The sequence below is a fragment of the Telmatherina bonti genome (genome assembly GCF_933228915.1).
Source record: "Telmatherina bonti genome assembly, chromosome: 14".
NCBI classification, from domain to species: Eukaryota; Metazoa; Chordata; class Actinopteri; order Atheriniformes; family Telmatherinidae; genus Telmatherina; species Telmatherina bonti.
The window spans coordinates 22,602,833-22,628,716 of record NC_136612.1 but is presented as its reverse complement, the minus strand read 5'-3'; the positions used below and the strand labels follow the sequence as shown (position 1 = coordinate 22,628,716).

General features: G+C 40.9%; 4 protein-coding genes across 6 annotated transcripts in view; 2 read left to right on the top strand and 2 right to left on the bottom strand.

The window, feature by feature from the left end:
- crebbpb (CREB binding lysine acetyltransferase b) overlaps positions 1 to 5,333 on the top strand; it is a 34,564-nt gene extending 29,231 nt beyond the window's left edge. For all 3 annotated transcript variants that reach the window (XM_079252779.1, XM_079252780.1, XM_079252778.1), the window contains 7 exons: positions 245 to 391; positions 513 to 626; positions 738 to 903; positions 1,514 to 1,681; positions 1,913 to 2,074; positions 2,353 to 2,634; positions 2,752 to 5,333. In XM_079252779.1, coding sequence (XP_079108905.1) covers positions 245 to 391; positions 513 to 626; positions 738 to 903; positions 1,514 to 1,681; positions 1,913 to 2,074; positions 2,353 to 2,634; positions 2,752 to 5,004 — 3,292 coding nt within the window. In that variant the 3' untranslated portion in view covers positions 5,005 to 5,333. The remainder of the gene's footprint in view (positions 1 to 244; positions 392 to 512; positions 627 to 737; positions 904 to 1,513; positions 1,682 to 1,912; positions 2,075 to 2,352; positions 2,635 to 2,751) is intronic.
- Positions 5,334 to 6,330: 997 nt separating this feature from the next.
- trap1 (TNF receptor-associated protein 1) lies at positions 6,331 to 13,071 on the top strand. Its single transcript, XM_079253430.1, has 18 exons — positions 6,331 to 6,529; positions 7,709 to 7,879; positions 7,977 to 8,059; positions 8,131 to 8,271; positions 8,530 to 8,601; positions 8,968 to 9,128; positions 9,249 to 9,358; positions 9,446 to 9,519; positions 9,623 to 9,778; positions 9,983 to 10,103; positions 10,220 to 10,289; positions 11,501 to 11,648; positions 11,753 to 11,938; positions 12,032 to 12,170; positions 12,252 to 12,337; positions 12,485 to 12,630; positions 12,725 to 12,797; positions 12,935 to 13,071. Exons 1-18 carry the CDS (start codon positions 6,409 to 6,411, stop codon positions 13,034 to 13,036), a joined length of 2,160 nt encoding a protein of 719 aa, XP_079109556.1. The 5' UTR covers positions 6,331 to 6,408; the 3' UTR covers positions 13,037 to 13,071.
- A 911-nt stretch (positions 13,072 to 13,982) lies between these two features.
- On the bottom strand, positions 13,983 to 19,415 carry LOC306765896 (MAPK regulated corepressor interacting protein 2-like). Its single transcript, XM_079253431.1, has 5 exons — positions 19,017 to 19,415; positions 18,862 to 18,931; positions 18,209 to 18,348; positions 17,331 to 17,414; positions 13,983 to 14,112 (listed from the first exon to the last, which is right to left on the bottom strand). Exons 1-5 carry the CDS (start codon positions 19,066 to 19,068, stop codon positions 14,042 to 14,044), a joined length of 417 nt encoding a protein of 138 aa, XP_079109557.1. The 5' UTR covers positions 19,069 to 19,415; the 3' UTR covers positions 13,983 to 14,041.
- Positions 19,416 to 21,389: 1,974 nt separating this feature from the next.
- LOC306765745 (glycerophosphodiester phosphodiesterase 1-like) lies at positions 21,390 to 25,255 on the bottom strand (the record flags this gene model as incomplete). Its single annotated transcript, XM_079253245.1, has 6 exons — positions 21,390 to 21,537; positions 21,651 to 21,862; positions 23,680 to 23,772; positions 23,998 to 24,103; positions 24,429 to 24,604; positions 24,995 to 25,255. 6 exons carry the CDS (start codon positions 25,253 to 25,255, stop codon positions 21,390 to 21,392), a joined length of 996 nt encoding a protein of 331 aa, XP_079109371.1.
- Positions 25,256 to 25,884: the final 629 nt, after the last annotated feature.

Genomic DNA, 25,884 nt, shown 5'->3' with positions numbered 1-25,884 from the left:
GATTTTTTGTCATAGTTTTAGATTTCTAGTGACAGTAGCTTTTATTATTTGGCTTCTTTCTTGTAAAAGTATATCTATAAACATCACAGAATACCACTTCAAAGTCCTTTTTATTGAAAAATCAGCTGAGACAAATGTTATGGATTGTTATTGAAGATGTGATTATTGATTCTATATTTACTGTGTCATGCAGCATCAGTAGAATTACTGATGTTATTGTTTGTTTTCTCACATGTACCCACAGGTTTGTAGACTCAGGTGAGATGGTGGAGAGCTTCCCTTACAGAACCAAAGCACTTTTTGCATTTGAAGAAATAGACGGGGTGGATGTTTGTTTCTTTGGTATGCACGTCCAGGAGTATGGCTCAGAGTGCCCGTTTCCAAACACCAGGTTAGACTGCAATATTAAAAATTAACTGGAACAAAACAAAAACTGAACAATGATATTATCATTTCTCTAACTTTAATAAATATTTTTGTGCTTAATCAGATTTTCAATATTTATCTTTCAGGCGGGTTTACATATCATACCTTGACAGTATTCACTTCTTCAGGCCGCGTATGCTAAGGACTGCAGTATATCATGAAATCTTAATAGGCTACCTGGAATATGTAAAGAAACTTGGGTGGGTACCTTTACACTATGTTGTGTTGGTTTCCATTTCAGGCATATATAGACAGACATATAATTCCAGCAGCTGTAAAGGGACTCATACTTTTTGGTTTTTTTTCACTAGGTATGTGATGGGTCACATCTGGGCATGCCCACCCAGTGAAGGAGATGACTATATTTTCCACTGCCACCCTCCTGACCAGAAGATACCCAAACCCAAGAGGCTCCAAGAGTGGTACAGAAAAATGCTGGACAAGGCATTTGCCGAGAGGATTATACATGATTACAAGGTCAGAAATCTACCACAGTATCAAGTATATATGACTGCCATGTAATGTTATTTTTTCTAGACTTCCCTGACTAAATAAGAATTTACCGTGGTTGTTAAATTAGTTTCTATTAACATTTTATATTTAATATTGTCTTGAGAATTAATGTTTTGTTCATTTTTTTGTAGTTTTGTTGTTTTTAACTCATTGGCTGCCAAATACATCTTTTAATGTCTGCGGTTTTGGTATATGGAAAGTCAATTTAGCTGAGTGCGCTATCAAAATGCCTCCAAACCGCCTGCACCCAACATGTTGTGAATATGCTCTAAGTGCACACCCTGAAGACGCTCCATGCACCTGGCCAAATCACTCCCCACATTCTGCAGTCCCCCAAGATGAGCCAAAACCCTCCAAAAGGCACTGGGCTCTCTGCTACAACAATGCCTGGCAGCCAGGGAATTAAAGGGTGTCAAAATAATTAAGAGACTTGAGATGGAATTAAGCATTTCATCATATAAACCCCAAAATGACTCCCAGCAGATTTGTGTTGTTTGTCTCAAATTTGGCTGATAACTTGTTGACATTAAATTGTTAATGCTACCTAAAGAAAGCCTTGTGTGTCTGTCTTCAGGACATTTTCAAACAGGCAACAGAAGACAGGCTGACTAGTGCCAATGAGCTGCCGTACTTTGAGGGTGACTTTTGGCCTAATGTACTAGAAGAGAGCATCAAGGAGCTGGAGCAAGAAGAGGAAGAAAGGAAGAAGGAGGAGAACACAGCCTCCTCTGAAACGACAGAGGTATTTTGGATCATTGAGTAGTCATTGTGTAGTAAAAGCAGGCTATTGTGATGGTGGAATCAGGGGCTCAGTACCCAAGCCTCTCTCTCATCTCAGATTTTATCATCTTCAAGTTCCCAACATACAAAAGCTTTCAGCAGTAACTCTGACTGTATATAACCACTCACCTTAATTATATAATCTCATTTTGCTCCTTGTGCAAACTCAACTTTTCTGTCTATCCATTACCAGGGAGCCCAGACTGACAGCAAGAATGCCAAAAAGAAAAACAACAAGAAGACCAACAAAAACAAGAGCAGCATCAGTCGAGCCAATAAGAAAAAGCCTGGGATGCCAAATGTAGCCAATGACCTGTCACAAAAACTTTATGCTACAATGGAGAAACATAAGGAGGTGAATATTACCAGCTAAAACATGGTTGTCTTACTACTAAAATGCCATTGTATGCAAAATTGAAACCAGTCAAAATGTTTACTTTTTTCATGCATTTTAAACCAAGCTAACATGTATACATTTACTTGACAATAATTACCACATTATTATTAATTATACAGTTCAGGCTCCAACAACATGAGCCATCATCTTTTAAACAAGCAAAATATCTGAACAAATATTCTCCTCTCCTCCTCTTTACAGCTAACATAACCTTTTTTCACCCCTTTTTCCACCAGGTGTTTTTTGTGATCCACCTCCATTCTGGGCCGGTCATTAACACCTTACCACCCATCATAGACCCTGACCCTTTGTTAACATGTGACCTAATGGATGGACGTGATGCCTTTCTGACTTTGGCCAGGGACAAGCATTGGGAGTTCAGCTCACTTAGGAGATGTAAGTGGAGCACTATGTGCATGCTGGTGGAGCTGCACAATCAGGGCCAGGACCGCTTTGTGTACACTTGCAATGAGTGCAAACATCATGTGGAGACTCGCTGGCATTGCACCGTTTGTGAGGTAAGTCCTTGTGACAGTATTTTTGTTTTGGAATCTACATCTGCATCAGTCTCAAAAAAGTTTAGTTTAGTTTTTTTTTTTGCGGTTGTAATAATGTGGCTTCCTTACCTTTTGTAGGACTATGACCTATGCATTAACTGCTACAACACTAAGGGCCATGAGCACCAGATGGTGAAATGGGGTCTAGGTTTAGACGATGACAGCAATGGTCAGAGTGGAGAGGCCTCCAAGAGCCCTCAGGAAAGCCGGCGTCTCAGCATCCAGCGCTGCATTCAGTCTCTGGTCCATGCCTGCCAATGCCGCAATGCCAACTGCTCTCTACCATCATGCCAGAAGATGAAGAGGGTGGTTCAGCACACCAAGGGCTGCAAGCGCAAGACCAATGGTGGCTGCCCTGTGTGCAAGCAGCTCATTGCTTTATGCTGTTATCATGCCAAGCACTGTCAGGAAAACAAGTGTCCAGTTCCTTTCTGTCTCAACATCAAGCACAAACTTCATCAGCAGCAGTTGCAGCACAGGCTGCAACAAGCTCAAATGATGCGCCGTAGAATGGCGACAATGGCTGCAAGAGGAATGCCCATGCCTTCTCCACCTACCTCAGCTGCCCCTGACACACCAAATTCTGTCCAGCAGCCTAATACGCCCCAGACTCCACAACCCATGCCTAACCAGCCCCAACCACAGCAACCACCAAACCCAGCCAATATTGCTCGAGGATTCCACAGCAATGGCCGCAGCAGTCAGCCCACAACACCAGTGCCACAGGGTAAACCAGGCCCTCAGTCATCCCCTCTCCATCAGCAGTTGTCACCTATGCCTAACATGCCACACCAACAGCAGCCTCAGCCTCCACAGCAGCAGCAGCCACAACAACAGCAACTGCTGGCAGCCCTGAAAGTGGCACAACAGATTGAGATGGTTGCGAAGGCAAAGCAGCAGCAACCAAATTATGCCATGAACGGGATGCCCTTGAACCACTCTCGTATGATGGGGCCCATGCAAATGATGCAGGGGCCACGGGGCCCCCAGGTAATGCAGACTGTGCCGCAGGGTCAGTGGGCTCCAGGGATGCAGAATCCCCAGGTTCATCAACAACAGGTCCCTTCTCAGCAAGGCCCCATGGCTCCTCAGCAGGCTCAGGGAACCCCAATGCCTCAGCAAGCCCAGCTCATGCTGAGGCCCATGATGCCCCAACAACAAGGGCTCCAAATGCCTGGGGTCATGCCTCCACAAGGGCCCTCACAACAAGGCATGTCACCACAGCAACAAAATATGCCCAGAGGAATGCCTAGCAATATTACTCAAAATGCCCTTCAGGAATTACTGCGCACCCTAAAATCTCCAAGCTCCCCACAGCAACAACAGCAGGTGCTGAGCATACTCAAGTCTAACCCACATCTCATGGCTGCTTTCATTAAACAGAGGACAGCCAAATACCAGGCCAACCAGCCAGGGCAACAGCAGCAGCAGTCCCAGCAGCAAAACCCACAAGCCATGCTGGGTTCACAGGCAGGAATGCAGGCCATGGCAGCCATGGCAAACCAGGTGCAGAGGCCGGTAATGGCTTCTCAACAGCAGCCTCCTCAGCCAACAGGGCCCCAGGTTATGGCACCCATGGGTCCTCAAGGCCAAATGATGAACGCTGCTCAAAATGGGAATCCCCAGCTGTACCGCAGACAGCAGCTGCTCAGGATGCAGCAGATGCAGCAGCAGGCACAGCAGCAGGGAGGCTTGTCTCAGAGTCATGGCCAATTCCCTCCACAACAGCCAGGACCAGCAAGCTTCTCCCAGCTCCGTATGCAGCAGCAAATGGCTATGCAAGGAGGTGCAGGACCCATGGGACAACTTCCTCCCACATCCCAAATGGGCCAACCTGGTATGGGAATGGATGGGCCCCAGAATCTCCTTCAGCAGCGTATGCTTCAGCCTCAGCAGATGATGAAGCAGCAGATGGGTTCTCCAGGACAGGTTAACTCGATGAGTCCACAACCTCACATGCTTCAAGGCCAAGCCCAAGGAGGAGCTCACTTACAAGGCCAGACAATGGCAAATGCCCTGGGAAACCAAGTGCGCTCCCCAGCCCCAGTGCAATCACCCCGCCCACCTTCACAGCAGGCGCCTCATTCCAGTTCCTCCCCACGGATCCAACCCCAGCCATCACCTCAACACAGTGCCCTCCATTCGGGCTCTCCTCACCCCAGCCTCGGCCCCATGTCAGGCTCTATGGAGCAAGGACACATGGGAAAATCTGAGCAGAGCGCTATGCTGCCACAACTTAACACGCCAAACCGGGGGGGGTTAAGTAATGACATGAGTATGGTGGGTGACACAACAGGAGACACACTAGAGAAATTTGTTGAAGGATTGTAGCATTTTGAAACAAAAAGGTTTTGTTCTGTTTTCAGCTGAGACGTTTTTGTACTTACTGATATAAAAAAAAAAATTAAAGAAATACAAACGAGTCTTACGAGGTCTATGGACTGTGAACTTTCTTTCATGGACTACTTTTTCCTACAACACAGAGTGATTTAATAATTGCTGTGGAAAATAAAACAAGAAAGACACAGAATATATTTTTGGTTCAGACCAGCCTTGCAAGAATTCAACCTGGTCCTTGTGTTGTTTTCATTTGTTTTTCATTTATTATGATCTGCTATTGAATTTTGTAAAAAAAAAAAAAAAAAAAAAAAAGTTAAAAACTTCTCAATATTTTTTTTCTTTTTGTACCTTTGCAAATGAATATTGTATTTGTGTTGAGAAGTCTGTAAAATTATTTGCCTGAGAACATTTTTGCCAGGTTTCACCTCTTGTTTAGTTTCCTTGTTCCTGGCTAATTTATTCTAATATAACATTTTTGAAAAGGACTGCCTTTAGGAAAGCCTTAATTTCTTTCCTGTTTGCAGATTCTAAAGGAGATTAACATATTTGTATAGATCTAGGATACTTATTGTACACACACAAACACACACACATATAACATGCTGTTGAAAGAGAAACCTGTATGGAAAATTGTCAATGTTCACAGGTGCCGGAATGTTCTTTTTACTAGCCTGGACCCAGCCTTTGTCTTGCAGATTTTCAAAAATTCCTTTGTCTCCTTCATTAAAAAGAATTTGTCTATGTATTGAACATATTTTGCCTGTGGTGGGAAATTTAATTGTTTGCTGATTTGTGTTCAGAGTTGTGCTTCATTTTCTGTCACATTAAACTTGAATTGTTGAGGAACTGTTCTCTAATGTAAATCATGCAGCTAAACAGTACTGTATATATGCTGAAAATAAGAATGAAATCACTGTATAAACTGGTTCAAATGGCTCATTTCGTACTTATAAACCATATTGTTAAATAAACCTGTGTGCCACAGACTGTCTTCAAAATTTGTCATTGTTATAACGTAATTTTACATCCCACTGTATCGTTTAAATTGCACTAATATTTTATGAAAAAGGTTTGACCTTGAACGACAAATAAAAATTTAATTTTCTTTTAATTTTAAATAATATACAAAAATCCCTAAAACATATTAAAGAAATGTATGCAAATAGCTTAGTAAGGTTAAAATTCAAAATAGAATAAATACATCACTTATACACTTCACATTAATTTCCACTTTTAGTCAGGCATATTCAAAACGCCAATATGACGTCATTTTCAAGCGCGTTTCCTGGTCCTGTGTCCGTCGTTCAGCGTGTGTGTGTGTGTGTGTGTGTGTCCCACGGTCAGTCGACCTGTGAATTTTATCTTCTGGTAGATCAGCCGTGATTAACTCTCATCATGTCCCGCTGTCTCGCTCTGGCTCGGTTCGCACTCGGCTCTTCGCAGATTTCTAATTTACGGCTGATGTCATGTGCACGAGGGCTGAGGAGTCATACCATTTCACCATCACTAAGTCGAGGTGAGCTTTTTTTTAAGCAAAGTTATCTAAGCAGGTCAATTCACAACCACAAGATCACCAAGGACGCTTCTTTTCAGCAACCTGTTCAACACAATGACCCGATTCTATTACAGCTTGTTTTATTGCGTCTCGTGGTCTGCTTATAATTCACACATGTTAGAAATTAGGATTAATGCGAGTAGCTGTTTACAAAAGTCAGGTTGTTACATCAGCATCACACGTACGTAGGGGGTCGATTTTAGATTAGCATCTAGTCGTTGTTTAATAAGAGCCAGAAATGTATACTTTTTCAATAATCATCTCGATTAAAACTTTAGACTTACAAGTTTGTTCCCAATATAAATTATAAGTCTACGAGACTTGACGAAGGTCCTTTCAGGCCTGTAAAAGACATTTTTATGAAATAAATGAAAAATACTTTATTAATCCCCAAAGGGAAATTCAATATCGTAGTATATAATTATTAATTGGAAGAGGTCTTGTTCCGGAGGCTGCTGGCAGGAACGATCTTCTGTATCTTTCAGTCTTGCATCGGACCTGAAGAAGCCTCTCACTGAACACACTTTGTTTCTTTACTGTGTTGTGGAGAGGGTGTGAAGAATCCTCCATCATCTTCAAAAGCTTGTGCACCATTCTTCTTCTTTGGACAATCAACTCCAGCGGCTCCAGAGTTACTCCAAGCTCAGAACCAGCTTTCTTGATCAGTTTGATGATTCTCTTCAAGTCTCTGGTTTTGATGCTACTACCCCAGCAGATGGCTGCAAAGCTGACTGCACTCTCCACAACAGACTTATAGAAGATATGCAACATCTTGGTGCAGACGTTAAAAGATCTCAACTTCCTTAAGAAGTACAGTCTGCTCTGACCTTTCTTGTAGATGTAGTCAGTGTTGCATTTCCAGTCCAGTTTGTTGTCCAGCTGAACTCCAAGATACTTGTATTCCTCCACCACCTCCACCTCCTCTCCTAGGATGGAAACAGTGCTTTGTTTATTTAGCACCATCTAACAAACTCACTGACCAGTTCTCTGTACTCTGTTTCTTGTCCATCACTGATACACCCCACAATTGCAGAGTATTTCTGCAGATGACAGGACTCAGAGTTGTACTGGAAGTCTGAGGTGTACAGAGTGAAGAGGAATTATTAAGAAGCAGTTTCATTATTGTTCTCCTATCTTTAGCTTTGCAGTTTGGACATCAACAGTGGTGGAATAGTCGGTCCAGGTCATGGGAGTCCCAGCGGCCCAGCCTTGGCTTCAGTCAGCAGTCTTACTACAGCACCCAAGAGGTTGAGAAAGAGCCTGAGGAGGAACCTCTGCACACAATCATCAGTGATACAGAATCTGTGCAAGGTGCTTATACAACTGGAGACACAATTGTACATACTAAGATACTGGTTGCTGCCAGCATTATGCTAAGTCTAATGCCAGTCTTTCCCTGACTTTTCAGGTAGTTTCTCAAAACATGAATTTCAGGCTGAAACAAAAAAACTTCTGGACATTGTTGCTAGATCCTTGTACTCGGAGAAAGAGGTAGGGAATTGTGTGCCAAAGGCATGATGTACTGCTGTGATAGATTCCCTGATTGTTTCCCATCTCCATAGGTTTTCATAAGGGAGTTGATCTCTAATGGCAGTGATGCTCTGGAAAAACTACGGCACAAACTGATCACAGCTGGTGGGGAAACGGCACCATTGGAGATCCACCTGCAGACAGATGCAGGGAAAGGAACTTTTACAATTCAGGTACAATTAACCACTGTTGAAGCATGGTTTTTCACAATTTCTAAGCCTTTTAGATTGCAGGAACAAAACGTTTACTAACTGTTGTCGATGCAATGGGATTTAACCATGAATATAACCAAGTTTTATTCTTTTTACTGGTTAACTGCAAATGTTCTCTGATTTTCTGCTGCTGTTTAACATGGCCTGCCACCTGGTGGGTGGATATGGTACAACATGTTTGGTTTTTTTTATGACTGGGTTTGTCTATAATCTTAAAAGGATACAGGAGTCGGCATGAGCAAGGAGGAATTGGTGGCTAATCTGGGTACTATTGCCCGCTCTGGTTCCAAGGTGAGTGCTTGTGAACATCTAAACAAATATCCAGGTTTTGTTTATTTGTACATTTTCTGTCCACATTATTTGTGGTCTTGCATTATTTAATATTGTACACCTCCCCCTCAGCTTGTGCCTTGGTTTGGAAAAAATCACTTTAGATGTTATACTGGCTGTTTAAGATTGAAACTTGACAGTTACAGCATGGGCAAATGAAGCTATTGTACACTTTTGTGCCATTCAGGATCACTTGTTTAAGTTGAAAAATTTAGCTTTAGCCTCATTACAGGATGTGATCTCTCCTCACTTCTGGTGGGCATGTTCTCTACAATATGGATTTATGCATCTTATGTGTTGATATTCTTTTGAACCTCTATCCTACAGGCATTCTTGGACGCACTGCAGAACCAGGCAGAGGCCAGCAGCTCCATCATTGGTCAGTTTGGAGTTGGTTTCTACTCTGCCTTCATGGTGGCCGACCGTGTCGACGTCTACTCTCGCTCTACAGAGCCTGATGCTCCTGGATACAAATGGTCTTCAGATGGGTGAGCGATATTAAACTGTGTTTGTTCTGTTTTTAAGAGGCAGAAAAGAAAAATTCTCCAGAATAAGGATTGTTAACAAATAACCATGAATTTAACTCATTTTCACACCGTCTCCTTCAGCTCTGGAATTTTTGAGATTGCAGAGGCCAGTGGAGTCCAACAGGGAACAAAAATTGTGCTGCACCTTAAAAGTGATTGCAAAGAGTTTTCCACTGAGGACAGAGTTAAAGGTACAGTATATCTGCTACTGTGGTTTAAATGGATAAATCATGACTGTCTCACTCCATGCAATGACAAGAATGTCGCTTTTATTTCAGATGTTGTAACAAAGTACAGCAATTTTGTGAGCTTTCCCATCTTCCTAAACGGACGGAGGCTCAACACTCTGCAGGTGGGCTTCGGTTTTCCAATTGTTTTCTTAGTCTTGAGGCAAAGTTAATCTCTGCAAGTTTGAAAAGAAAACTAAATCATTCGGTCTGTTCTTTGCCTTTCAGGCCCTGTGGATGATGGAGCCGAAGGACATCAGTGAATGGCAGCATGAGGAGTTTTACCGCTACATAGCTCAGGCTTATGACAAACCTCGCTACACTCTGCACTACCGTGCCGACGCCCCACTCAACATCCGAAGCATCTTTTATGTCCCTGATTCGGTGAGGAGTGTTTACATAGATAATGCTGATAAAAAATGCAAATTTTATTTCAGTTATGGTTTCAGTGCAAACCTGTATAAGAATCTTGAATCAGATGAGCGAAGTTTAAGATTTGATTCAGAAATTACTTTAAAGAATGTCAAGGAAGATACGTGAAGTGGATTTTACCAAACTTGTGGGAGTGAATAATATTTGTGTTAACAGAAACCGAGCATGTTTGACGTGAGCAGGGAGATGGGCTCCAGTGTGGCTCTGTACAGCAGGAAGGTTCTGATCCAGACCAAAGCTACTGACATCCTGCCCAAGTGGTTGCGCTTCCTTCGAGGTCTGAATTTCTTTTAATGCCTTTTTTAGTTTGCATGCATGACTGACAGAAAGGAGGGAGGGAAGAAAGATTCAGATTTTGGTTAGTATTCTGTAATGAATATTGTGTGTGTGCAGGTGTGGTAGACAGTGAGGACATCCCCCTGAATCTGAGCAGAGAGCTGCTGCAGGAGAGCGCCCTCATCAGGTACAACACAAGTATTGCACATATTGATACTGGAAAGGAATATTGAAACAGTGGGTCTAAATTTCGACAGCCCCCATACTTGAGAATCCCCCCCCCCCCCCCTCACCTTTTAGAGGCTTAATTTATACATGTAAAAACAAATCTGTCGAATGTCTAAATTCTTCTGATGGACATGTGGGAGACAGTATGTCTAAAACCTGGCAGAGTGAGGGTGCCTCCTCCAGGTGAAGTCGGTCTTTCCAGGTGATTTAACTAATTTAAATGAAATTGGTCATTTAAATGTCTGCTGAAGCTGACTGACAGTTTCAATTGAGTACGTCTACTAATCACTTGCTGATGGACTCACTGTGTGATTTCTTGGGAGTATATTTCTTGTTAGATGATTACAGTTAACACTACAGCATTTTATGTAGAATTTTAGATGAAAAAGGTTTGGACAGGCGCTGGTTGAAGCTTCACTGACAACTCTGTATGATTACAGCACGGAGGCTGATTAATTAAATCACATCACATTGTCACTGTCGGACTGGACAAATAAGTTTTCCATGGAGAGTCTAAATAAGACTCCTTGTGCCACATGAGTGTTCTAAATAATTTCTGATTCATATTCTTAAAAACGGAGACAATTTTATTGTTGAATAATAAAAGAATGGTAGAGGCCAGGAGGGTCAGAGGTAAAGGAGGCCACTGAGAGGAACATGAGCAAAAAGATCTCAGTGTGAGGGAGGAAATAGATTTCAGATTCAGGAAGAGGGATAGAAGCAGATTGCAGACGAGGCAGATGATGGAGAGAACGAAAATGGAATCAGAGGATCCATCTTTTATTCTAGTCTCCCTGTCTTTCCCCTCCTTTGCCAGCCCACATAAATTTTCTGGATCTGCTGCTGGTTACAAACAACTTTTTGTTTTTGTAATTGAAATCCAGATCGCAGCAAAGCTTTAACTTTGTAATTCACCTGAAATATGGATCTATTTGATGGAGAACCTGCTTTGGAAACCACTGAGACAAAGTATCACTTGAAGACTCTGTTAAAAATACCAAAAAACAAAGCAGGCAGTTTCAAGGTATTAACGTAGACCTTTGCCATCGTAACATGACAATGTAACATAACTGAAAATCCTCCAAAATACACATCTTCCTTGATTTTATATTCCTAGTGTTGCTTTCAGTTTTCATTTGTGCTTCGTTTTCTACGATCCTCTCCCTCCAGGAAGCTTCGTGATGTTTTACAGCAGAGGGTGATCCGCTTCCTGCTGGACCAGAGCAGGAAGGAGCCGGAGAAGTACAACAAGTTTTTCGAAGACTACGGCTTATTCATGAGGGAGGGCATTGTGACCACCCAGGAACAAGATGTCAAGGTGCCCACTTTGGTTTATTAATTATCAAGTCTGGAATTAATAAGAAGCTTCAGAAACATGTCGTCTGTGAGCGTCATTTAATCATCTCCCTCCATGCTCTGTAGGAGGACATTGCCAAGCTGCTGAGGTTCGAGTCCTCAGCGTTGCCAGCTGGCCTGCAGACCAACCTGATGGAGTATGCCTCCCGCATGAAGGCTGGCACACGCAACATCTACTACCTGTGTGCCCCCAACCGGCATCTTGCAGAGCACTCCCCCTACTTTGAGGCCATGAAAAAGAAAGACATGGAGGTAAGATGCATGATTCCAGCATTTCCCCAGTTCTTAGATCAGTTAGTGGTGGCGACGAAACAGACCAGGCCCAATGCCAACCTCTTTGTGTAGGTGCTGTTCTGCTATGAGCAGTTTGACGAGCTCACCCTGCTCCACCTCAGGGAGTTTGACAAGAAGAAGCTGATCTCAGTTGAAACAGACATTGTGGTGGATCACTACAAGGAAGAGAAGTACGAGGACAGCAAGCCAGGTCTGCTCCACTCTGTGGTAATTTCAGCAGGATGGAAACCTCTCACTGTCACAACTGTAACCCAGACTTTCTACTCTGCAGCGTCAGAGCGTCTGACTCAGGAGCAAGCTGATGACCTGATGGCCTGGATGAAGAATGCTTTGGGTCCCAGAGTCACTAACATAAAGGTATCAAAAATATTAAATTCAGCTTAATAGTCATATCTCTATCCTGGGATCAGTTCCCTAAAGTAGTCCTTTTTACACGCTACTTGGCCTTAAAATCGCATGCTCAAAGAGGTCATCTCACTACACATTCTCCCCTGTGACTCTTAGCTGACGCCGCGCCTGGACACCCACCCCGCCATGATCACAGTTCTGGAAATGGGTGCAGCTCGCCACTTTCTCCGCACCCAACAGCTGGCCCGCACTGCTGAGGAAAGAGCCCAGATTCTGCAGCCCACGCTGGAAATCAATGCAGGGTAAGAGTGGTGTGCTTGTGTGTTGCCTGTGGCTTTGTAAAACAATGGATTTGTGTCCATTGTCAGCATTTGTACATTTTCTACCAACTTTTAGACATGATCTGATCAAGAAGATGTACTCGCTGACGGACACAAACTCTGAACTGGCTGGACTGTTACTGGAACAGGTAATGTGTTACAGATCCACTCTTATTTTTCAATATATCATCCTTTGTGTAAAAAAAAAAAAAAAAGAAAAAAAAAAAGAATCCACATATCTTAAGAGATTATTGTACTTACAATTAGTATGTCTCCTTTCCCCCAGATCTACGACAATGCCATGATCACAGCTGGCTTGAATGATGATCCACGACCAATGATTTCTCGTCTCAATGATCTCTTGACTAAAGCTTTGGAGAAGCACTGACAACTACTTGCAGAATGATTACGTACTGGTGACAGTGGCTCATAGACTGAAGCATCTGCTGCAGCTAAACGTTCAACAGACCCACTTGAGTCGTGTTATTCATCTGTAACACCTTTCAGCCTGCTGGAATACTTTTTCCCTGCAGATGGAGCACATATAAAAGGCTAAAGGAAACAATGTAGTGAAAGTGAACTGATGAAAGCTTCTTCATTAACATGCCTGTTTTTTTTGTTACCGTTTGGAGTAAATTATTTCGAGGACTCACATCCATAAAGGAATCGATCATCATTGATTTTGTCATTCTAGTTAACCAGAAATCTGAAAATAACCCTGTGAAGATGTTTGTCATCTTGTTTTTGTCAAGTTTGACAGTTGGATTAAATATCTCTTTCCTCCTGAATACAGATTAGATACAAAAACTATCACAAGAGAACAAGCGAGACATTTAAAATGCTAAAATGCAGTAACAAATGTAAAGCTGCAAGCAGCTTATAAATGAGATTGTGATGGTAGTTCTGTTGAAGAAGCTGCATGGAGGGGTTGCCACTTTCTTAAAAGAAATTTAAGTAATTCGTTGAGGTAAATGCCCAACAGATACATTTACAGCTGTCAATTCGTTGTGGGTTTGCGTACTTAAGCTGCTAGGTTGTAAAAACCTACATTCATCATAGTGTCAGTTCAATAAAAAGGTAAATCCAATGTTTTTCTTTAAAATACAGTTTTTACTACATTCCAAGTTACACCTCTACTGTGAGGGTCACAGTGAGAAACCTCAGCTTCAAGACAATCTTCCTGCATTCAGTCTGTCTCAGGCTAAATATTCACAGTTAAAAGGCGAGTTAAGTGATTCTCAGTAGCTTTGTCCCAGTGCTGTCAGTCTTTTTGAACCACACAAGGGCACTTTCAGCCATCAGTCTTGCATCCCAGGCTCCCTTTTCTTTTGTGAGCCATTCCGATTCATGTCTCACCTCCTAGCTGGCCAGGAACATCAAATCATGTGGAGTGTCAGGAAAGTTTGTCTATATTGGCCAGGAAGCGTTGGGCCCACCATTCATCCAGATCAATGGGCACAAAACCTGGGAAGTGAAAGGATTTGAGGTCAATGTAAATTTACAGGTCAGCTTACATTTATGAGTGATGAGCTTTGCATTTATACATTGGAAAACTTTTGAAAATGTTCATTATAATACAAAATTAAATTTACACTGCTTTCATTGCTGATGGCACTCCAATTTGGGTTAACTACTCATCCACTCAATATTTTGTTATGTAAGCTACATCTGTAACCACAAAGTTTCATAAAAGGATAGGTTGATAATAGCAAATAAAAGTTTTCCCAAGTCCGTCAGCTATTCACGTAATCTCTAGTATCTGTGCATTAACTGCCGTCTAGTGGTCAGAAACTCACAAATGCAAGGATAATTCTGGTTATTTTATGTACAGTAAAATCAGCATTTAAGCAAAACTGGAAGCACTTCTATTGGACTAAGAGTTGCTTTTTACTTAAAAACACATTGATTAAAATAAGCCCCATCATGTTGTTTGGTTTACAGCTTTCTGCTGGTGAGGCTATTTTACCAGCTAACACCATAGTAGCCATTAGGACACTAGCAATTTTCCTGCACTTGAAATCGTATGAAGACTATAACGAGAAATAATCAAATGATGGAATCAACCAATATTAGCCTCTTTGAAAGCGAACCTGCAGCCGTATAAATTAAATTACTGTAAATAAAAGTAGATTTATGTAATATGATCTTTTTTTCACCATGTAATTACTGAAGAACCCGCCACAACGCGAGGTGGTTCCACTTAATCTCTCAAGTTAAATCAGAGCACCATAAACCACTTCCTGGTCTTAAAAGGTTTATATTGATACCTTAAACACGCTTGCCGTCCTCTAGCGGTGTTGCAGAGAAATGACAAATTAATTAGACTGAATTGTGAAGTTTTAATTTAAAATCTTAAGTTTTCGTGTTTTTGTTTTCTTTCCTGGTGGTGCACTGATTGTAGCTACTGATCTTAAACCACACATTAGCTTACTTATCCTGGCAGCTGCTGTCGGCCTGCTTTTTGACCCCTAAAATTCAGGTTTTTGAAGAAATAAAAACCTACAAACTTAAACAACAGTATAGGGTGTTTTTTTGTGTGTGTTTTCACGAGTAATATTATACTGTTTACTGCTCAAAAAACATTTTACGGTCCACTACCACAGTGTTATGTCCACTACCGATTTAAAGTCCATTATTACATTGTTGAATCAGTCAAAAATTACTGCCCTCTGGTGGCGACAAGGATGAACTACAACATTTAAATTGTCAAGCTAAATGGCAGCAACATGAACTACTTCCTGTTCTTACTTTCAAAGTAATTAGTATCGATTGTAAGCCAACACTGCCCTCTGGCGGTCATACCGAGAAACTACAGAGGGTTTTTACATAACGCTTTTTTCGCAACACTTAAATTTAACAGTGATGCTCTGTAAAAAAAAAAATGAAAGCCATCACGTAGGCATAAGTCACAGTATTTGTGATTCCCCCCCCCCCCCCCCATCTGTTTAAATAATTGTACCTGCTAACGACAAGGCAACTTTGCTAGAAGTTTGTTTGATAAAACTGGATGGTTAAGAAATTAAAACTATAGTGTCAACAACCACTTTTAGACTACCCTGTCTTTTTATACGCATAGGTAAAGTACTAAAAAAAATTTAAACAAAAAGTTTTCCTGTCGCTCCATGTCTACATGATGACGTGTAGCTCCACCTCTCACCGACTGTTTAGGAAATGAATGGATTTTCATGTCTGCTGAGCATTTGTAAATTCCTTACAACCACCGCCCTTTGGTGGTCACAGACAGATACTCCAACTTACAATTTGTAAAGTCAAATTTCAGCAACACAAAGCATTTCCTGTCCTGAATTCCAAAATCAAGGTCACCAATTGTCTTTAAAGGGGTGCTATTTTGGTATTTCGAGTTTTCTAAGCTTTCTACAGTGTTACAGTGTTGAATCCTCATCAGACATGTGAACGGCACCGTTTTTTATCACCTAAAAAACGCATGTTTGAGTTTGAGTTTGAGTTTCCATGGCGACAAAAAACACGTCATTTTAGAGGGTTTCTTCTACTTCGAAATCCTTGTGACGTCCCGGGGGATAAGGTTTGGTGAAGTAAATAAAGCGATCTGTGACAATAACTCGATCAATCCCAGCGCTTCTGGTCTCAGAAATAAAAATAAATTAGCCTGAAATGCACATAATAGTTCCACTTTAAGACCACACTGTCTTCGAGTGGTCAAACTGTAACTATAGCAACAAAACTTCAAATAAAGCTTATTTATTATTTGTTTTAATTTTTTCAAAAGGTTAGTTAGAACCAAATTGTAAAACATGAAAGTGTAATTTCATTATGCATTTGTTAAAATTATTAATATTACTTTAGTCTTCTCACCCCAGTTAAACTGAGTTTCTTTCTCGAGTGCCCTCCTAGACATGCATGCATGTTTTCTAAGTTTCCCTGTTGCAACATACACACCTTAATAAATAAGTAATTAGCAGACATATGTCAAGCTCTACACAAGTCTGGGTTTAATTCAGATGTGTTGCAGCAGGGAAACTTTATAAATCTGCAGGACACCAGCCTTTACGTTCCCTGCACTGTAGGATGTTTGAATCAAAGTGAACATCTGAAGTGAGCCACTGGCTTCTTCTGGTAGACAACATTTTACAAAGCTTTTATCAGCATCATCACTATACTGAACTGGACTGTATTTGTTTTGATACACACTTGTTCATTTTCTCTGATAAGCACTCTGGGATAAATTATCATATGGTTCTATAAAACTGAAGTATTAAAAAAAAACAAATACAAATGTTTCCTTAGTACTTCATAAAGGTATCTGAACATTCCTACAGATTTGGCTTCATGTCTATAATATTTAAGAAAAATAAATATCTAAATGAGCAGATCTTTCAACTCTGTTCTCATTTAAATAATTGGCTTTTGATCCTTCCTGGTTAACGGATAAGACGCAGTTCTGTAAATCTCTGATTTGCTGACTGTCAGAGAACAGTACAACCTGCTTTTCATCCTACAGCCTTTATTGTAGATTTACATGCCAACATATCACAAAACTTTGAAACAGTGTACAAGATCTGTACAATTTTAACTTATAGGTGATTGGGAACTTCTATTTTTTTTCTTATGCACCCCTGAAAACAGAGCATTTAAGAGTAGCAAAACATATGCTGCTAAAATACCTAAAATATCAGACCAGGAAGAAGAGGAGCTGTACTCACTGTCCATGTGTGGCCCAGGAGTTGTCTCTTTGTAGTAAACTGCTTTCTGTGACACCTCTAGTTCCTGGCCAATCTCCTGCCAGGCTGAAAACACAAACCAGTTAGTGTCGACACTAAATATCTTTATCTGTGCAAGTTTGTTGAGGGAAAAAAAAAAAGAGGGGGAAAAAAACCCAACTATGCATCTCTGTCACACCCACAATGTCAAACGTGCAGAGTCCACAAGGGCAACTGCTTCAAAGGCCTACCACTCCTGACAAATGTTTGTATTTCAAAACATGCAGAACCGTCACATGCCATATAACTGATTTAATCTCGCAACTGCTGGCAGCTGTCCACTTTCAGAAAGCTGCAATGGGTATGTTTGTTTTTACCATGTTTTGAGTTATTAGTGAAGAGGAACACAAATCTTGTCAGAAAGGGGGTTGGGCAAACTTTGAGTCCTTGTCCGCTAAGCCACAAGGTTGCTGAAGTTGTTTATGAGCTGCTGTGGCTGAGATTCAATGCCAACACAGGACACAACAGCCGAGGCAAACGAGGTCTCCTGGAGACAGAAAGATTCCCTGAATCCTAAAAAGAAGCCCACACTTCAAAACTGGGTCAGTGTGTTGACACAACAAAACTTCTCATGCTGTAGGAACCCAAAAGCAGCATTTTCCTTATCATATGAGCCAACAAGGGTCATGAGAGGTATGATATGTGAGTATTTCTCTGCACGGTGCCTATCATGGCTATCAGTGTCAGAGCAGCTGTGTGGGTGAGGCTTGGGAGGAGAGGCCAGTTTACAGTTCTTAAACACCCTGATAGTAAAACAATGTCATTCACAAACCACCAGAGATGGTGTTTGGATGCAGTGAGGCAGTATAGAAAGTACTTACCCTCGGAGACAAACCTCACATTTTCCTCATGTGCAGGGGAGAAACTCTCTTCATGCCGACTGTCCGCAGAGGGATCCACAGCAGGCTGATGGTACTTCTTGCCGTTCACACGGTTGAAAACTATCTTGGGTGCTGGAAGGCTGGCGGGTGTAAAGAGAAACAAAACAATATTATAGTGATTTCTGGGGGGGAAAAAAGAAGAAGAAAAAACACACACTTTGGAGCAGGATTTTTCTAAAACATGCTGCCCTTTGATCCCAAGTTCAAGCAAGGCTGGCTGAGCGGGAGTCAGAGATTACAACAGCTGAATGAAGGACCATGTGCTGCCAAGGTCACACACAAAACACATTAACCAGCCAGCTTGGCTGCTTCAAAGTCATGAAAACAGCCAGACACATGAGGAAGCGGAGTGTAAAGATGTGTTTTGAATCCCTGAGGTGTGCACTGATGAAGAAAAGCTGAAGTATCAAACAGATGATGTCCATTGCTGATTGGAGATGAACTAATACAATTTTTTTTAAAAGTAGTAGAAATATCTGTCAAATATCTCTAAGACTGAACTTTAAATGCACGTAAAAAGCAACTATAACCGCAAACCAATGAAAGCATGGAGACTATTTATTCATGCGTCTTTTGTGAAGGTGCAGACTTACTCAGGCGTGTTCCAGGACGTCTGTTTGTGCTTAAAATCATTTATCTTGCTGTCCAGCTGTTGCGTAGGTCCTGCAAATCAAGTCAACATGTCCAGTAGCATGAATGGATATCTGAAAGTGTGTTTAAGGATGACTTATATTTGCTACAGACTCACCTGTTCTGCGTTGTGTGACCAGCTTGCTAGGACCTCTAGTGATTGTGTACATGATGCGCAGGTAAATTCACCTGTCCACCCTCAAGTTCGGCAAGTCAGAGAACTCTCCAATAGGCCTTAAAGTAAACGCATTCCTTCAAAATCTGTCTGTGCCTGGAAATTGTGTCAGTGCATGGAGCAGACCAGGCTAAACTTCCCTCGCAGGTTGCCGACACAGACTGACATGAGAGCAAGCAAAGCGTTTTGCAACCTTATGGAAGTAAAGCGCTGCCCTGCAAAAACAAAAAACAGCCGCACATCTCAGCCAACGTGCTTCCTTCCTTCCTTTCTTTCCTCCTTCACCTACTGTCCCCTCGTCCTCTCTGCGCAGACATGTATCTCTAAGTCACTTTGGTTCACAATGTCACATAAGCTGAAACAGTAGCAGTCATTCATGAGACTCTGGACGCACGCCGTCAACGTCCCTCCACGCCTCCTGCAGCGCTTTAAAGAGACATGACACAGGACCCCGATGGTATCAGGAACACAAAAGGGTCTAAAAAGTGGAGGTTTGATGCCCAGGTGCACAGAAGTCAGATAACACTCAACTCCTTTTATTTTACAACGCCAGCAGGCTTTTTACCAGTGATACAGTTTTCTTCTGAGTCATTTAGAGAAAGAAAAAAGCATAGGTGGTTTTAGAACTGTATTGTCATTTTAGAAAACAGGCAGGTTTTACATTTCTCACACTAGTCTCACTCCAGAGAAGCTGATCTACTGGAACATGTCTAAAAATCTTTTTCTTATATAATATCTTATTTAAATATAATCTTGGCTTATGAAATGAAAGTATATGTTGATGATTACTATTTTTGAAAAAAAAATTGCATTATTTATGTTATGCAGTTCAAAAGTTTTAACCTTGATAAAGTCTTCAGTGAAAATTGTACTTAACTATGGAAGAAATGTTTTATTAACTAATCAATTATTATCATGTCAAGACAAAAAAACAAAACAAAACATTGTTAAGGCGAGACATGGTGGCTATAAACCCTATTGTTTCAGCACTTGGTTAATTTTGACTTCTTTTTTTTTCTTCCTTAAATATGATGATATGTAGTTATACATACTGGAGGGCTTTACTAGAAATCTGGTGGAAGACCAACATTGTAAAAAGATCTTAGGTAGTTTATCCTAAACCGTGCTCCATGTATGTTCTCATTAAAGCAGATCATCCCATCAAATGACTCACAGTTTTGACAAAACTATTATTTTTAAACAGAAATAAAGGTAACTTATAAATACATAACAGAAAGCTATTATGAGCAAATAATCACTCTCTAAATCCACTTGAAAATACTATAAAGACAACTATCAAATGTTTATACTGGGAAATGAAGTTGCTTGTAGAAAAGCATGTTGAATCTCAGTAAGATGTTAAAAAAAGACAAACGTCAACCAAAAATTTAAATTTTGCATGAATTAAATCATCCCTTTGAATCTCACAATTAATTTGTTCATCTGGAAGCAGGTCTGGACCAACAAACAGTATCTGTTGGGGGCTGAGCTTTCAGAAGAGAGTAGGTCGTAACTGCATCTGGTTGCAAATAGAGGAACAATTCATTTTTAAGAATGGAAAAGAATGAGTTGATCTCATCATCTATACATTACATATAAACTGTCTGTTGCTGCATCCATAAGTCTAATATAGTGCACTTGTGTCACATCTGTGAAGGAGCCATTAGTACTGACTGAACAGGTCCTGGATCAGCACGTGCTTGTATCCAAACTAAGTCTGTCAAATGTATGGTTTGCTTATTTCATCATGACAACTCTAAAACATTTTTAATCTAAACTAAAAACACATCTCAATGTACAAGATTCTAGGTGCTAAACTGGCCTGCCTGCAGACCAGTACAAACCTTTCCTATAGGTTGAAAACATTTGGTGAATATAAAACGGAATATTTAGCAAAAGGGACGCCAGAAAATTGAACCACTAAATTCTCACATTGGGCAAGAATGTGACCATATATATATATATATATATATATATATATATATATATATATATATATATATATATATATATATATATATATATATAAAAGCCCAAAATATCTTACCTTTTTTTTTCTTTTTTAAATGACCAATACTGGTCTCACAGAGTGTTGATAAAAGATGAGGTGCTGCAGTACACTGTAGTACCATTTACCCAACTCTTTTGGAACATGTTGCTCACATCAAACATGTTACATGTTGGTCAAAAGGGCAAAAACATAAATGCAGAGAGCTTATTGTTTCTTCTGAGCTCCTTGTTTCTAATTGGTTCATTAAAAAACTATAAACATTTATATTTGAGATCATCCCTGTGTGTGCAGGTGTGTGTAATAATTTAGAAATGGGGATCACAGTCTTCCAGGAGACTGTCAGTAATGTAGCTAATCTTCAGGAAGTTTTGGTAATAGTCCTTCTCCACAGCAGTATTAACAGTCCAGCCAACCACCTCCACTCCTCGCTCTGCCCAATACTGGACATAGTCCCTGAAAAGAGGAGAAAAGAAATGAGAGATTACAGTCTAATAGGTGTGACCTTTCCTTCTTACACTGAAGGAAGCAGCTGAGAACCAGTAGAGGCCAGTTTATCAGTCACCTACTGTGATATGAAGTCTTTTTGCACAAGGATGGCAGAAATTCCACAAAGTCTCCACAGTATGTTGTGGTGGGCCCAGTCCAGCAAGACATCAAGAACACCAGCCCACAAGTGACCCCACAATGACACGGAACGAGGAGTCCCGTCACCAAAGCGACTCAGTCTCCAGGGCCGGTGGGCGAGAGCAGTGACCACAGATGGGTCGACCTGACGCATCTGTGGACCAGAGGAAGTCAGAGCTCAGCTGACTGTTGAATTAGAGATAAGAAAAAGGCTCTGCCAGTCAGAGTCAAGCAATTCTGTAAATTTAGTTTAGAAAGCATCTGTGCCAAACAAGAACAAAAAAACCCACCTTAAAAACTTTTAAAATATTTGCAATTTTCTGAATAATACAAATCAAATCAAACTTTATTTGTATAGCACTTTTCCTGCTTAAAAACAATACAAAGTGATTTACATTATAAAACAATTTACATCAAAATAGATAAAACACACACACAGATACACCCATAGTCCCCTTTCACCCACCCACAACCACCCTCACCCGTGCCCTATTTGCCCTGTAACAGTTAAAAGACGAGGTATGGCCAGGTGCATTTGTACCAGATGTGCACCAGAGAAGGAAACGATATTCTCAGGGAGCCTCTACACAAAGGGCTACCCCCAACCAAGACCACCCAGGCCATCACCGTGGGGGCCGCCCGGGTCTGGACAGACAGGACCCACGCCACAACAGTAAGGCTGCAGCGCTGGATCCCGACCCACCAGACAGGGACAGCCCCCATAGCAACACCCAGGCAGTCAGAGCAGGGGCAGCCCTCGGTGAAGAGGACCCCAATGAGGAGAGAGATAACTAAACAAAAGTAAAATCCCTTTAAAAAATAATAAAATAATAAAATGTATACTAATATGTAAATAAATATAGAAAATGAATAAATCAAATTAACTAAAAACATGTAAATAAATATTTAAAATATATAAATAAATCAAATTAACTAAAAAGAAGAATAAATATCGGTTAATATAAGAATGTTAAAACTTAGTTAAAAGCTAAACTAAAAAGGTAGGTCTTGAGCGTTTTTTTTAAAAACATCAACAGTCTCTGCAGCCCTGAGGCCCTCAGGCAGGCTGTTCCATAGACGAGGCCCGTAATACTGAAATGTGGCCTTGCCATATGTTTTAGTACGAACTTTAGGAGGAACTAAAAGGCCGGTACTTGAGGACCTCAGGGTCCACGAGGGCTCATACCTTAAAAACAGGTCAGATAAATAAGAAGGCCCAAGACCATTAAGACATTTATAAACCACTAAAAGAACCTTAAAATCAATCCTGAAATGCACGGGGAGCCAATGCAGCGACTTTAAGACAGGTGTAATGTGTTCCCGCCCCCTGGTCCTTGTCAGAACTCATGCCGCCGAGTTCTGCAGTAGTTGTAAACTAGAAATACTCTTTTTGGGAAGACCAGAGAGCAGGGCATTACAGTAGTCTAGTTTACTAGAAATAAAAGCATACATTAGAACGTGCTGGCAAGAGAGAGAAATGGGCGGACTCTGGCGATGTTTTTAAGATGATAAAATCCTCTCTTTGTGACATTTCTGATATGTGGAATAAAATTCAGCTCAGAGTCAAAAATAACACCCAGATTTTGTACACACTGAGAGGATTTAAAACTCTGCAGTTTGCATGAAATGATCTCTCTCTTGTCTTCAGGACTGATGATTAAAACTTCAGTCTTGTCCTGGTTGAGCTGTAAGAAGTTCTCTGCCATCCATGACTTTGTATCTAAAATAGAGTTTAAAAGGGTGTTAACTGGCTCCAGGTCATCAGGAGACATGACGATGTAAAGCTGTGTATCATCAGAATAGCTGTGAAAATCAATACAACACAACTGGCATGACATTACAGATGATAAATAAATGATTTAAGATACAATTGAAAAGAAACATGATGACACATAAATTATTTTAAATAAATTAAGAAAATTATTCATATTAATCCAACATAGTATTTTTGCCATTTAAACTTGTTATTACCTTGTATATGACTTTGGGTTCAAAGGAGGACACAATGCTGGAGTTGTAAAGTACTGGAAACTTCTTATACATCTCTTGAAGAACTGATGCAGCCTAGAAATCAGAAAAATGCTTCAACCAAAAATCTGTAGCTGTGAGACATAAACTTAACCAGTTCATTCTGATTTCCCTGGAGTTCTTAGTTCACCAAAAGAAGGTGAGTTCATTATCAGATGAATTTGTTTGTTGCCTGCTTACAATGATACGATAGATGTTGTAGCTAAAAACACAATTTTTTCATACTTGGTCAAAAGGCCTAACAGTATCGTATATTAGTACCTTATCAGGTTGACCTTTAACATCAAAGAAAATGGTCAGCTGGTGTCGCATGCATTCCTCCACTGCTTCCTGCAGAGTTGGAACCTTCTCTACGCTGAACTTGTTTCTGCAGATAAACAAACACATGAATGTTTTATTTAAAAAAAAAAAAAAAAAAAAAAAAAGCTACACAAGCTCTTTTTCTATTTTCTTCTTTATGACCAATAAATGCCCCTTAAACCACTTTTCTGAAATAAGTTTGCTCTGAACAATCATATTCACAACAAAATGTGATAAGATAATGAAAATAACATTTCTAGATCCCAAACTTATTATTGGTGAGACGGATGTTTTAGATTTAAAGTCAAAGCACCTTTTTCATAACATCAACACCATATTCTTCCTTGTACTGAAATCATCAAACAATAAATACTGTTTAACACAAAGCGTACTTCAGCCTATGGTGAGCAGCAGCATCTAGTCTCCGAATGTGGACATAAGGAAGTTTGCTGATTAATCCAGAGCCGTTGGTGGTGCGATCCACAGTCTCATCATGCATCAGTACCGGCACTCCATCAGCGGTGAAACTCAGGTCTAGTTCCACTCCAGTTGCCCCATTTCTGCTGGCCTGGAACAAACATCGGGTGCAAACACACTTGAGTGACAGATGTGGTCTTGTAATACACATTCAAGATGTTTCGGGAGGAACCAGGTTCAAGTCCCCAGACTAGTTATGAGGGACGAGGAAGGCTCTTTAGTCCCAAACTGTTGCACTGACACACCTCTCTAGTAAATCTATAAGTAGGTTAAATACCAAGTAGCCTGTATTTATTATTATTATTATAATTATTATTATATATAATTTATTTATTATTATATTGACAACACAGCACCACCATGTGTCACAATCCCAGAATGTAGAGATCCATAAATCTACAGACCTACCTACACACACACACACACACACACACACACACACACACACACACGCATGCAGGGGGTCTGTCTCTGTTCTGACCTCTCGGATGGCTGCCAAGGTGTTCTCCGGAGCATCGTGGCCTCCTCCGCGGTGCGCCACCACCGGAACGCCGCCTGACGGAGCTCCGGGCCGCAGCACCCGACCAGCCAAGTCCGCCGGCACAGGGGGGAACCGGAACATCACCATGAAGACATAGAGGAGCGCAGTGAGGAGGGAGGCTCCAACTGCGCTCCTTGTAACGAGTAAGACCACCAGGAACACCACGGAGAAATACAGCAGTTCGTCTCCAAGCTGCGGCATGGCGAGAGGAGGGATGCTGCTGTCACAACCGGCTGGGAAGGATGAAGGAGTCGATCGTTAAAACAGGACGAGGATGAAGATGCGCGAGGCTTTGCTATCACCTGACTTCATGTTGGTGGATCGATTAAGAGATAATTTACTTCGGGTTTGTGTGGGAAATGTGTGAGGGTGAAAAGACCCCCCTACTCAGTGCGACTTTTAACGTCAAACCAGAAATAGACAAAGTCACATCCGCTGGGGGGAAAATTCAAAATAAAAAGAGTTGCTCAGCCAATTTAACATTTTTAATGCAACACCGTCTCAAAAGTGTTGAAAAGACCAGGTTTGAATGTTTTTACAGATCTTGATGATTCGGTCTTGAAACATATTTAAGTATTAAAACAGATAAAATCTTTATTTAGATCTTATTTGTATTTGCAAATGTAATAAAATGACTTTTGACAGAAAGAGTAAAACTTAGCTTTTATTCTCAACACAAAATCAAATGACAAATTTCTCTGAAGTATATAGGATGCTTACAGTGAGTGCACAAAGATGCTGTAAGGGTGCAGCTGAATTACCACAGCGCTAAATACAAAAACCACAGTTAAAACCGAACATCAGCCCTGAAGGAGTACAACAACACAACA